The 13,121-nt window shown below is 38.8% G+C and overlaps 4 protein-coding genes across 8 annotated transcripts in view; 2 read left to right on the forward strand and 2 right to left on the reverse strand.

Annotated features, from left to right (window-relative positions):
* LOC134194774 (TNF receptor-associated factor 3-like) overlaps positions 1–2,210 on the forward strand; it is a 5,078-nt gene extending 2,868 nt beyond the window's left edge. For both annotated transcript variants that reach the window (XM_062663740.1, XM_062663741.1), the window contains exons 4-6: positions 53–298; positions 710–778; positions 851–2,210. In XM_062663740.1, coding sequence (XP_062519724.1) covers positions 53–298; positions 710–778; positions 851–1,885 — 1,350 coding nt within the window. In that variant the 3' untranslated portion in view covers positions 1,886–2,210. The remainder of the gene's footprint in view (positions 1–52; positions 299–709; positions 779–850) is intronic.
* A 363-nt stretch (positions 2,211–2,573) lies between these two features.
* Positions 2,574–4,232, reverse strand: LOC134194677 (TNF receptor-associated factor 6-A-like). Its single transcript, XM_062663619.1, has 5 exons — positions 4,096–4,232; positions 3,936–3,990; positions 3,766–3,870; positions 3,584–3,658; positions 2,574–3,339 (listed from the first exon to the last, which is right to left on the reverse strand). The coding sequence occupies exons 1-5, from the start codon at positions 4,230–4,232 to the stop codon at positions 2,710–2,712; spliced, it is 1,002 nt and encodes a 333-aa protein (XP_062519603.1). The 3' UTR covers positions 2,574–2,709.
* Positions 4,233–5,327: 1,095 nt separating this feature from the next.
* Positions 5,328–7,859, reverse strand: LOC134194464 (TNF receptor-associated factor 6-B-like). 4 transcript variants are annotated; one of them, XR_009972215.1, is made up of 5 exons: positions 7,790–7,859; positions 7,589–7,734; positions 7,465–7,516; positions 6,168–6,365; positions 5,328–5,888 (listed from the first exon to the last, which is right to left on the reverse strand). XR_009972215.1 is itself a non-coding variant. In XM_062663388.1 (4 exons), exons 1-4 carry the CDS (start codon positions 7,618–7,620, stop codon positions 7,160–7,162), a joined length of 261 nt encoding a protein of 86 aa, XP_062519372.1. In that variant the 5' UTR covers positions 7,621–7,719; the 3' UTR covers positions 6,931–7,159. The 4 variants fall into 4 exon arrangements, 1 of the variants encoding a protein (XP_062519372.1); XR_009972216.1 differs by lacking the exon at positions 7,790–7,859 and adding an exon at positions 7,292–7,350 and having other exon boundaries at positions 7,470–7,516; positions 7,589–7,719; XR_009972214.1 differs by lacking the exon at positions 7,790–7,859 and adding an exon at positions 7,292–7,396 and having other exon boundaries at positions 7,589–7,719.
* An 806-nt stretch (positions 7,860–8,665) lies between these two features.
* On the forward strand, positions 8,666–13,103 carry LOC134194462 (TNF receptor-associated factor 3-like). The gene is made up of 7 exons (XM_062663385.1): positions 8,666–8,776; positions 9,745–9,888; positions 10,619–10,673; positions 10,732–10,836; positions 10,989–11,234; positions 11,721–11,789; positions 11,857–13,103. The coding sequence occupies exons 1-7, from the start codon at positions 8,694–8,696 to the stop codon at positions 12,889–12,891; spliced, it is 1,737 nt and encodes a 578-aa protein (XP_062519369.1). The 5' UTR covers positions 8,666–8,693; the 3' UTR covers positions 12,892–13,103.
* The last annotated feature ends 18 nt before the right edge of the window (positions 13,104–13,121 follow it).

Below are 13,121 nucleotides of genomic sequence, written 5' to 3' on the forward strand. Positions count from 1 at the left end.
ACATGCACACACGTGCATGTGCACACAAACTAAGCTATTTTTGTTTGTATAGAAACACATCGATACTTGCTCATACACACCAGTGGCTTGTTCCAATCTTGGTTGTTCAGCTGAAGTGACCAAATCTGAATTACAACAACATGTTGACATTTTTTGTGACTTTCGTTTTGTCAACTGTCCATACTGCAATGAGCCAATGACAGCTAAGGAGCTAACTGATCATATATCATCATGTTTGAAAGCACCTGTAATCTGTCCAAATGAATGTGAAGATGGAAAAACAATGAACCGAGAAAATGTTGGTTGATATTAAATTTTATGTTGAATGATGAATACATCGAGTTATGTGTGTGTGCACGCACATGTGCTTGTTTCATCTATCAATCTGTTTGGCTGTCTGTATGTTTGTTTGTCTGTCTGCCTGTCTATATGTCTGTGTCTGGCTGGCTGGCTGTCTGTCTGTATGTATGTATGTTTGTCTGTCTGTCTATCTGTCTGTCTGGCTGTCTGTCTGTCTGTTTGTCTATCTGCCTGTCTGTTTACTTGTCTGTTTGCATCCATATGCTTGTTTGCATGTCTGCACAACTGTCTGTCTGTTTGTCTGTCTGTCTGTCTATAAGTCCGTATGTTTGTTTTTCTGCCTGCCTGTCTGTCTTTGTGTGGACAGTGTGTTTCTATTAATCTAATTATGTATATTATTATATAATAGCTGGCAAGTCACATGGAAATTTGTCCAAAGAAAGTAGTGACATGCAACATTGTTGGATGCAATTTCAAAGTAATTTTCAACACACAATAAAATATTTTAATATCCGTTATTCTATACTTACATGCCTGACCTATAATTTAGGGACAACAACATGAGCTGGATGCACATGCTGAAGCTTCACTGCCACTTCATTTGACTTGCCTTGGTGAATGCATTAAACAACTGCAACTTGAAGTGAAAGATTTCGACTGCAAAACAGACGACAAGATCAAAGACCAAATTCAGAGTCTCAAGAAGCCAGCAGTACATGACTCAATGAGCAGCGACAGTGAGCAGAAACTGTCGGCACTAGAAGATCAGTTGAGAGAGTTGGAGTCTCGTCAAACTGTTATGCAGCAGAAGACAATCGCGGCGTGTTACGAGTCAGTCGATAACATTCAGAAACAGTTCAAGACGAAAGTTGATTTATTGGATCAACACATGAGACTGATGACAGAGAAATGCATTAAATTTGAAGAAACTATTTCTATGCAGGATGTCAGGATGAAGCAACTGGAAAGCGAATTATCTCAATACAGACTCAACGGTGGAACGAATGTGGGTCTGCATCAGCAGTTTACGGCTCAAGATCGAGTGCTGGCGAGTCATGATATGAAACTAGCAGAACACGGTCTGAGGCTTGACATGATTGATTGTAAGAACACGAACGGTGTGCTGCTGTGGAAGATTACTGACATGAGACGACGAAGACGAGATGCTGTGAGTGGCAAGACACCATCCGTCTACTCACAACCATTCTACACGTCACCCAATGGATACAAGATGTGTGCTCGTCTCTATCTGAATGGAGACGGGATGGGACGTGGTACTCATTTGTCTCTTTTCTTTGTAATTATGAGAGGAGAATACGATTCTCTTCTTCCTTGGCCGTTTAGACAGAAAGTCACTCTCGTACTCATTGATCAACAAGGTGGCAGTCACGTGTCTGACACGTTCAGACCTGATCCCACGTCCTCATCATTTCAAAGACCAAGAAACGAGATGAATGTTGCATCTGGATGTCCACTATTTGTACCTCTGGCTACCTTAGACAGCAATGGATATGTTAAAGATGACACTCTATTTATAAAGATAGCAGTTGATATCACAAATGTTATACGACCAGATGCCAGCTGAAATCATGGACAGAGCTGTATGACAATTAGGGCACTACTGTTTGTGTTGCTCGATCTTTGGCCTCAATATACTGTTTTTTGGTTTCACACCATTTGACAACTTTGATTTTGCTTTGATAGGAAAGGGCAGTTTTTACAAGATTTTTTACTTATAATAGTATTTGCATACCCAGTGTTATGTATATGGTTATTATGTATTGTTTTTGGACTGGATATATTTATTCTGTTATCTATTCATATCCAGATTTAGCAAAATTGGCGACAAAAGCAACGTCTTAGTACAGGGTAGCCTTTAGAATCAATTATTAAATTATAACAACTAAATTATAGCAGTTGTTTGGAAGTTGCGCGCGCATAAACGTAATTGTGTCGTTTCCCGGATAAGACTAAATCTGAACATTGACGTAGTGTTAAAATTTGATTGAGAGAAGGTTAGCTGTTACTTTTATTTTTTATTTTTAATTTTTAAAATTAATCAATGTATGCATGATAGTGATGTCCACAGAATTGGTAAAGACATGTATACTGTATAGCTAGATTACTAAAAAAATTTTGAAGTATGTACACATATACCTTCTATATAATTTCTATTTCTGTCTTTGCACGTGACCAACTTGTTTTAAATTTTTAATTTCACGCGCAGTTCGATCTTAGGATATCAATATAATAATTCATTAATGGAACAAAACGACAGATAATTGATAGTTTGATTATGATATGAACATGCATAATATCTAATACTGTACTACAGTGTAGATAACAAAATGCAGCAGCTTGAATTAGACGTTGTGCTAGTAAGCACGTTAATTATAGCAAGAAGTCTAACTAAGTTGTACAAACTTCAACTTTGATGAGAAGGGATTTGTCTTCAGTGCGAATATACTTTCTGGTCTGAAGGGAATGATGTGTGGTAAACTGTGGACAACCCAAACCCTTGTCGTTATATTCAGCAGTTGGCTTTCTTAGTGCCTCTCTAACAGCAACAGTATCAGTATGCCACTTAGTTGTGTCAAACATTCTTGTCATGCTGGCAGCTGCTGAATTTGGCTGTTGATCGACTATGAACAGTTCGTACTTTAGTGGAAATGGCCATTCTAATAGATCATCATATTCTCCCTTCATCACTTGCAAGAAAACGCCAACATAAAACGCATGATTTTCTCTGCCTACTTTGGTGTTGTTTGGCTTAAACTTAAGACACAGTTTGTATCCTGGATATCCTGTGTAGAAACTTTCACTGTAGATGATTTCACATTTATGATTCTTTGCATCTTGTAGAACATCTGGCCAGTTCTTGATTCTCCAGAAAAAAGTGCAAACTTGTCCTGTAGTGGCATGCAACTGACGTTTAAGATGCTCGTTCTCTATCGTCAAATCAGACACTTTCTGAAGAAGAAGATCCATGTGTTCATTGGTGTGTGCTCGTTTGTGTTCTCGTAATTCCTTTTTCTTCAACTTGACACATGCAATTAATTATTACTATTTAGGTTCAATGGAAATAAATCATCAATTAATTATATCATTTTGCAGTTATATAATATAAGCTATAGCTAGATAATTACAATAATGTACATACAGTACAACAAACAGACAAACCAATTAACAGACAACAGATACATATGTATAGATACAGGTATACAGACAATCTAGTCAAACAGCTAGACAGACAGACAGACAGACAGGCAAACATATCATCAACCTTGTGAGTGCAGCCTGCTTCAGCATATGGACATTGCACTAACTCTAATTCACAACTTCCAGCTGACATGTGAGTCTACAAGTAATTAAATCAGAAACATTTTATATTTATATTTAGTCATGTAAATCAACTACGTTAAGTTAATTAAGTTAACTAGTGCTTGCTTGGTAGCTATAATTAACCTTGAGTTGGTTGAGTTGTCCAAACCATTCACATCCTTCTCTAAATCGACCACATTTCACTTTGAGACATGATACTTTGCGTTCAAAGTCCCGGTCAGGAAATGTCTGCAAAACACATCTAATATAACAGACATAGAGCAACATTTAATTAATGAAATTGAAAAAGTTGCCTCTCTAGCCCTTGAACATAACTTGTTGTCAAGAGGACAGGTGAATTTCTTGTTTCTGCAGGAAAGCCCAAACAGTATTTATCATGGAGTAGCTAGACTATTTGCTCTACACTGCATGTACACAATTTAGACTCTAGCTATAGGATCCTCATTGTCCGACCTTGTTATCTTGTCAACACAAGATTTGCAATATCGATGGCCGCATGACGTAAGAAGTGGTTCTTTAAGATGAAGCAAACATATAGGACACTCGAGATCCTTTGGCAAAGGATCCAGAAACTCAACAGGATCATCCATTTCCAACAGCAGCTCGATCGCGTTTATTGGCGCTACACGGGTCTGGGAGGCCGAGGCTTTACGGCTGTTGTCTGTGTCAGAGCCGTAGAGACTGTATAGTGTTGGATTGTAGAAAGAGAAAGCAGGAAATTAAAAGAGGTGTTGGAAAAAGATGCGGGACGAAGTTTGGAAGTACGTGTTTTGGATGAATGATATTAATAGAAATAATATGCCTACTAGCTATAGGCAGTTGTGCTACCTAGATACATGCACTTGCATGACTAAAGCCGTAGCTCGCGATGGTAGCTGTACATGTCAATGCCTAGTTGTGAAGGCTCCAACGCATTAAAAATTAATTGTTTGCATGAAGTCAAATTTTCAAGGTGCTGCAGCTAGTCTAGTAGAGTATATGATCATGAAGTCTACAGCATGTGGACAGTGGTGAGGGTTTTATAAATATAGGTTAATTAATTAAGGAATACTCACGCACGCAGACATGCACATTCACACCTCTAATCTACCAGTAGAACAGCTAGGCAGTTGCAGGCATATACAAGCTAGTAAACAATAGAAGCCTAATTAGTTAATAATCGTATATACCAGATATGTTAATTTGTCAGCCTTCCAAATGTTGTAAATTTTAGGCTATATAAGCCGGTTTAGGAAGTAAAATGCAAGCTAGGAGTATATATATATATATATATATATATATATATATATATATATATATAGCTGCAGTTTGCACCACAAACAGCATATTTTATTGAGGTTATTATATATGGAGTCTATACTATTTATGAAATGTAAGGAATCTGCTACTCGATAATTACACTTCTAAGTTGGAAATTGTGCTGTTTTTCAAAGGGCTGTGGTTACACATGCAATATCTTGGAGCAAATTAATTAAGCAATGACAGTATATGTATGCCACCCGTCTAGATCTACAAAATGGGTGTCTGCATATGCTGTGAAACGATGCAGCTCATTTATCAAGATAACAAGCAAGTGAGTCTGTGGAAAGAGTTCCACATACAGACACACCTACCAACATGTCAATCACATCCAGCTTGACATGTGGAGACTCACATGTGCAGACAAGTGTTAATTGGCCCCAAATTCTCATACATGTTATTCCAACCTCAGTACAAGTTGGAGCACAGCTAGTATACAGGTGCTGAAGTCTATATACCAGCTTGCATGAGACTGATGCAAATGCTTCAATAAAGCAACTTCATTTACACAAACTTGATCTAAATTTGTGGAACAAAATTCAGCCACTCATTGCAACTATAATCACTAAACTCGGTTGTATCAAGTCAACAAAACAAGTTGGATGACAATCAATGTCACTCTTAGAGTTTTTATTCTAAGTAATTAATATTAACTAATCCATACCATTTGGCATCGAAATGACAGTAGCTACATTGTTGTCACTCAAACTGTCAACAGGACTGAATGTTGCTTGTTTCTCGGCTGTGAATATATTTTTGTCTGAACTGCAACTGCATGCGTTTGTCCTCTTCAGGTATGGGCCGAGGTGCTGACACTGCAGATGCTATTGCTGTGTGTGCTTGATGTATGGATGACTGATAGTCAAGACCAATGGCTGGTGATTGGGAGCACCTTAAGCTTAACTCTGAGCTCTGATCGTTCTTGATTTCAGTTTGATCAGGTGTGCCTTGAATATGAACAAGTGAAGGTCAGACTCAATGTTACATATGATCAAACAGCCAGTTTTCACACACACACACACACACACACACACACACACACACACACACACACACACACACACACACACACACACACACACACACACACACACACACACACACACACACACTGTCTAAACTAACATTAGAAAATACATCCAGACGTAGGTAGCAACTGGGACTCCCAACATCTCCAATCATGCAGGCTCTATGTCTGTCTACAATACTGCATGTGCTTAGTGTACCTGCCAGCTAGGCGTTCCTCGGCTGTGCTGTAGAAGCTGAACAAGCTGAAGAACAATCACGAGAGTATGTGGCAATGAATGTACTTTTCAAAACATGACAATCGAGTAGAACATTGCACAAACTGAACGCAGTCAGTATACGTACGGTAGTAGTTAGTATCTCAGCAGCAACTCTCCACATTACAACTAGGAAACAATCTGCACACAATAATGCTAATGACATATACTGTACCCATGAAAAAGCATGTCTAGCAATTAAGAGACTAGTTTAGCACATAAAACTATGCACGACTCAAGTTTGTGGTATAACAATTAAACTACACACTTGCAGTGAGCTGATGATAGAATATCAATAATATTGAAGTCTCATTTTCTGATCAGAATTTCTGATCAGAATTTCTGCACTTACAAGGAGAGAGTCATCTCTGATGTAAGCCTGCTTTGTCAAATCCAAGTGACTAATAAGATTACAGTCCCCCATCCTGACAAGTTTTGATCAGTTTTTCTCATGTACAGTAACTGTCAAATTGCCACTCTCTACAGCTGTCACTTTCAGCTGAGTCAGGTGTACATCAATTTCATGATCTACCATATGGCCCGGGCCCCATATGCTCAACGGTATCACCTAATGATGTCAATGTGCTACTACTGCACTAGGAAGGTAATGTGCACCATATCTGTGTATACAATGTGTTTCAACGTCTTTTATCTGAAGTCTCATATATGTATCAGTCAACACCATCCTAGAGTTTAGTCTCAAACATACCATGCAGTATACATATAGTTACCTAGCTAGATATGTTTTTTGCTACTAGAATGAATGGGCTCCTGCAGGTAATAAATACTCATGCATGCATGATTGTGTACTCCTCCCATCATTAATTTTGTCTGTCGCCTTTGTGTACACATGTAACCCACTTGTTCATCAATTTGCATGTTTGTTTGCTAATTGTCTGTTTATCAATGTGTAAGTTTGTCATCTCTAAGCATACCTAGTGAGAACATCCAACAGACAGAAATTCACAAAAAACTTGAGCAAAATCACATCCATCATCTGCGTGTTTCTGATTAAAATTTTTGGGTTACCAACTTTTCAAATTTATATTATTATTTAATTGACTAACCTGCAGATCATGCAACTCTCCAATCCATGCACATCCATCTCCATTGTTGTTGCACTTCACTTTAAGATCAACAACTTTACGTTCATGAATTTTATCCAAAAATGCCTGAAGTGATTATTTACAATATATAACCCTAATAATATGTAATGTAAACGCTATTGTACTGCACCCACCTCACTTCTCTTCTCCACCTTGTTATCCAGTGGACATTTAAACTTTCTATCTCTTCAACAAATAGTGACAACATATTACTTTATGGTCTTATAGTTATTCCAACTAAAATTAAGTTTTATTTACTTTGTGATTTTGTCCACGCAGCTTTTGCACATGAGGTGACCGCACGGAGTCTGTAGAGGCTCTCTGAGAGCAAGCAAGCAGATGGGACACTCGAGATTTTTTCAACGGCTTTACAAACTCCGCTTCATAACCACCAGTCGCAGGAGCTGCAGACGCCATATTGAGTAGAACAGAAATATGATATTGGAATGAAGCAATTACATGCATCACGTGCTGCTTGTTTGATAATTTGTATGTATAGTCAAACCTTCATAGTAGACTGATGTTATTAGGGTGCCGCAAAAAAGCAATGCAATTAATTGTAACAACGTTCGACTAGTTGATTTGATTGTAAATTTGCCTGTTCAAAGCCTGTCGTTACATCACTTCTTGCAGTCTAGATAAAGAAAAGCGATAATTATAATGAAGATGGTTAAGATCGAGACACAAAACTCGATCTACAATATTGTGGAAGAGTTTACTTAATTAGTACAAACAAGTGTTATTCAGACTAAGTTTTATGTACATAATTAATTAACATAACGCAACAGTTGTTGCGAAAATAGCCACATGCATTGCAGTTGTGAAAATCACGACAAAGTCACATGGTATAGACAGTAGAAGAATAATTTGTTAATTAATTAATAGTTACAAACATGACAAGCGCATGCATGCATGCGCATTTCATGTGATCGTACGTGGTATGGTACACGTGTACATTCGCAGTTTTTACAAACTGGATTACGCAGTCAATAATTTACGAGCTAGAACAGTCATAATGATATCATGTGTTTGATTGCACAATATAGTTGCAACACGTACAAAATATTGCAGTAAGTGTAGTCTAGCAATACAAAACGACTAGAAGACTCCTACTGTACAACGGGCATGATGCGTATGACGTACGTGTCATCTCTGCCAAAACTCACATCGCTCGCAGAAGAAAATTTGCGTTGAGCTCGTGCACAAGGCATGCACGCAGAAGTTGCGCAAGCGGAAGTCAACATGACTAAGCCAACATGACTAAGTCAACATGACTAAGTCAACAAACGCTATTATTAGGACAGCACAACTGGACTGAAGCTTAGTTACTAGGTGTTCTGATGTCAAGTAGCACTAGGTTGGTATGTCTAGGTCTGTTCAAGATCACGGAACGAGCTGTCAGTTGACGTATGCAAGAGATGTGCCAGAGAGCAGTAACCACATTGTGTAAGTACAGCTAGTGCACTGGCCAGTTTGTGTAAGTACAGTGCGGTGCACTAGAGCCAGTTTGTGTAGGTACACGTGTAAACTAGAGAGCCAGTTTGTCTAGGTTAGTACAAATTTCTCGCCTTTGACCGTCACAATTGCTGTTAAACAAACGAAAGTAATGTCTCTGTCACGATTAGCACGGTTGCCGCAACCCACAACAGCACTAGCTTCGCCCCAGACGCAGTGTGGATTGCAGCCCGGATGCCATCACCACTACGTCTGGTATGGTACCGCCTTTCTGGGCGGGAGTAAGTATGTAATCAAATTCTTCAGCGCGTATCATACTGGTGATGAAAGCGCATCCGGGGCTGCAATCCACAAGGCTACAACAGCAGTTTCCACTGCGATATTGAAGTCCCGAATGTTTTCCAGCACGTGCGCACGTGAGTAGGTTAACGCGTACGGCAACCGTTTCGGACCAGTGGGTGGGGCACAACAACCTACAGTAACTGTAAATGCGCCTTTGGCCAGAAGCGCGCTGATCTGACTCCGCCTTGACAAGAGCTTTCTCTAGTGATATGCGTAATTGCTCTCAGAGACGTCTCACTGCCTAGCTACATGAGTTTTCCCACGGTACGCGAAATTCGTGGACCAACTTCTTGTAGAATAGCTCGACAGCCACAAACGAAATAAATAGACGGCACTATTAGTCAAGAATTCGAAGAATTCGAAGAACTGAACTCCCATGCACAATTGCATGTAGGTTACAACCAAATAGGGAAAACAGAGTACACCGTAAGAAGAATAGAAAACACGTGATTAGATTATGGTATTCGTAGAATCATAGTGCGTGCGTTACTATGACGTCATTGCTATTTTAGGACCTTTGTGGTTTGTATATGTTAGTTACCATGGTCATTGCACGTTTGTATAAATGTTCGTTACCATGGTCATGTACAACAGTACCGTCACTTGTTCATGTCTAGACTTGCCGGTTGTTACAGCGTCGCATACGTAACCAAAGTCCCAGAGAACTTACATTGTGTGTTATGTCGCACAGTGCTCGACAAGCCAGTCCAAGCGTCTTGCGGAGATCGCTTCCATCAGCCATGCTTCAAGTCTTTATTTAAGTGAGTGAAAAAAGTTACTAATTTGTTAGTTACAGTAAAGTAGCAGAAGAATGTTTGAGTTGGTTGTACTGTACTGTACATGCATGTACATCAAGCACTGATTGAAGCTAAAAGAAATTGGTTGTACCAATTTATCAATATCTCGAAGACACTTTGACTTTGCTTTACTATGTTACGTTTGTCCTTTTCCTACGTACTAGTAGGCTTGTTCCAAGCTTGTCTATAGTTAGCTAAAAGGTGATTGACCTTTGTATTGTACTAGTGTCGGTCGGTTCAAGGTACATACGTACATGAGTATAGATCGACATGTACACTACCTTTGCTCTTTCCACTAACTCACCATAATGTTGTGCATTCTACATTTGTTGCGATAATGTCATCAAGTTGTTAGCCAGTTATCTAGTGCTTGAAGCTAGAACTAAAAGGTTTTTATGGATATTGAGTATTTCGTTGCTTTTGTAGCAGTTATTGAGGTATGAGAAACCGTTTGCTAGGTTGTGTGGCTGTAGGTGTGTATATGACATCGATCTTCCTAGACTTTGCATGAAATTATCAATAAAGAATTATATGGCATGACAATATTGAAATATCAGTTTGTGTCAATTCCAACTTGGTGTGTCCTCGGTGTGTGTGTGTGTGTGTGTGTGTGTGTGTGTGTGTGTGTGTGTGTGTGTGTGCTGCATAATTTAACAAACAATATTAATTAAAATATAATTGTTTGCATATATAGGGAATGTGAAAATCCAATATGCCCAACTTGTAAGGAAAAACTAGACAAAGGAATAGTAAGTCACATAATGTTTGCATAGATTGAAAATTGTTAATTTTGTTGTTTTTATTTAGTCCTACAGGGATGTGTTTGCTGACAAGGAACTGATGGAACTGGAAGTCTTTTGTCTTATGAAATCTGCTGGTTGTGACTGGAGTGGTGAACACAGATTGCTAGAAGTAACTTTGATTGATTAGATTTATGGACACACACACACACACACACACACACACACACACACACACACACACACACACACACACACACACATGCACACAAGAATAACATAATTTATTATTGCAGTCAAACTAAGTTATTTTTGTTTGTATAGAAACACATTGATACTTGCTCATACACACCAGTGGCTTGTTCCAATCCTGGTTGTTCAGCTGAAGTGACCAAATCTGAATTACAACAACATGTTGACATTATTTGTGACTTTCGTTCTGTCAACTGTTCATACTGCAATGGCACAATGTCAGCTAAGGAGCTAACTGATCATATATCATCATGTTTGAAAGCACCTGTAATCTGTCCAAATGAATGTGAAGATGGAAAAACAATGAATCGAGAAAATGTTGGTGGATATTGAAATTTTATGTTGAATAATGAATACATTGAGTTGTTGTTGTTGTGTGTGTGTGTGTGTGTGTGTGTGTGTGTGTGTGTGCGTGTGTGTGTGTTCGCTTTTTTCATTTATCAGTCTGTGTGGCTGTTTGTATGTTTGTTTGTCTATCTGTCTGTCTGTCCGTATGTTTGTTTGTTTGTTTACTTGTGCATATGTTTGTCTGTCTGTCTGTGTGTTTGTTTGTCAGTCTGTTTGTTTGTCAGTCTGTTTGCATCTGTACGTTTGTTTGCCTGTCTGACTGTCTGTTTGTTGTCTGTTTGTCTGTCTGTCTGTCCGTATGTCTGTTGGTCTGTATGTATGTATGTATGTTTATCTGTCTGTCTGTTTGTCTGTCTGTCGGTCTGTATGTTTGTCTGTCTGTCTACCTGTCTGTTTTTGTGTGGACACAGTGTGTTACTATTTATTTATCTAATTATGTATATTATTATATAATAGCTGGCAAGTCACATGGAAATTTGTCCAAAGAAGGTAGTGACATGCAACATTGTTGGATGCAATTTCAAAGTAATATTTAACACACAATATTTTAATATCTGTTATTCTATACTTACATGCCTGACCTACAATTTAGGGACAACAACATGAGCTGGATGCACATGCTGAAGCTTCACTGCCACTTCATTTGTCTTGCCTTGGTGAATGCATCAAACAACTGCAACTTGAAGTGAAAGATTTTGACTGCAAAACAGACGACAAGATCAAAGACCAAATTCAGAGTCTCAAGAAGCCAGCAGTACATGACTCAATGAGCAGCGACAGTGAGCAGAAACTGTCGGCACTAGAAGATCAGTTGAGAGAGTTGGAGTCTCGTCAAACTGTTATGCAGCAGAAGACAATCGCAGCGTGTTACGAGTCAGTCGATAACATTCAGCAACAGTTCAAGACGAAAGTTGATTTATTGGATCAACACATGAGACTGATGACAGAGAAATGCATTAAATTTGAAGAAACTATTTCTATGCAGGATGCCAGGATGAAGCAACTGGAAAGCGAATTATCTCAATACAGACTCAACGGTGGAACGAATGTGGGTCTGCATCAGCAGTTTACGGCTCAAGATCGAGTGCTGGCGAGTCATGATATGAAACTAGCAGAACACGGTCTGAGGCTTGACATGATTGATTGTAAGAACACGAACGGTGTGCTGCTGTGGAAGATTACTGACATGAGGCGACGAAGACGAGATGCTGTGAGTGGCAAGACACCATCCATCTACTCACAACCATTCTACACGTCACCCAATGGATACAAGATGTGTGCTCGTCTCTATCTGAATGGAGACGGGATGGGACGTGGTACTCATTTGTCTCTTTTCTTTGTGATTATGAGAGGAGAATACGATTCTCTTCTTTGTTGGCCATTTAGACAGAAAGTCACTCTCATACTCATCGATCAACAAGGCAGCAGTCACGTGTCTGACACGTTCAGACCTGATCCCACGTCGTCGTCATTTCAAAGACCAAGAAATGAGATGAATGTTGCATCTGGATGTCCACTATTTGTACCTCTGGCTACCTTAGACAGCAATGGATATGTTAAAGATGACACTCTATTTATAAAGATAGCAGTTGATCTCACAAATATTATACAACCGGATGCCTGCTGAAATCATGGACAAAATCTGTATGACAAATTATGACAAAGCACGATATACTTTGAAAAGTTTCATTTTGTTTTGGGAAAATGGCAGACTTACATGATTTTTACATATTGTTGGACCCAGTGTTTTTTTAGTTGACAAAGATGCTTATTATTGTTATTAATTTGGAGAAGTATGCAGCTGAGTATTTAATTAAATTATATGGAATTCCATTTTAATGTTCAGATCTAAGCGGC

The sequence above is a fragment of the Corticium candelabrum genome, chromosome 19 (genome assembly GCF_963422355.1).
Source record: "Corticium candelabrum chromosome 19, ooCorCand1.1, whole genome shotgun sequence".
NCBI classification, from domain to species: domain Eukaryota; kingdom Metazoa; phylum Porifera; class Homoscleromorpha; order Homosclerophorida; family Plakinidae; genus Corticium; species Corticium candelabrum.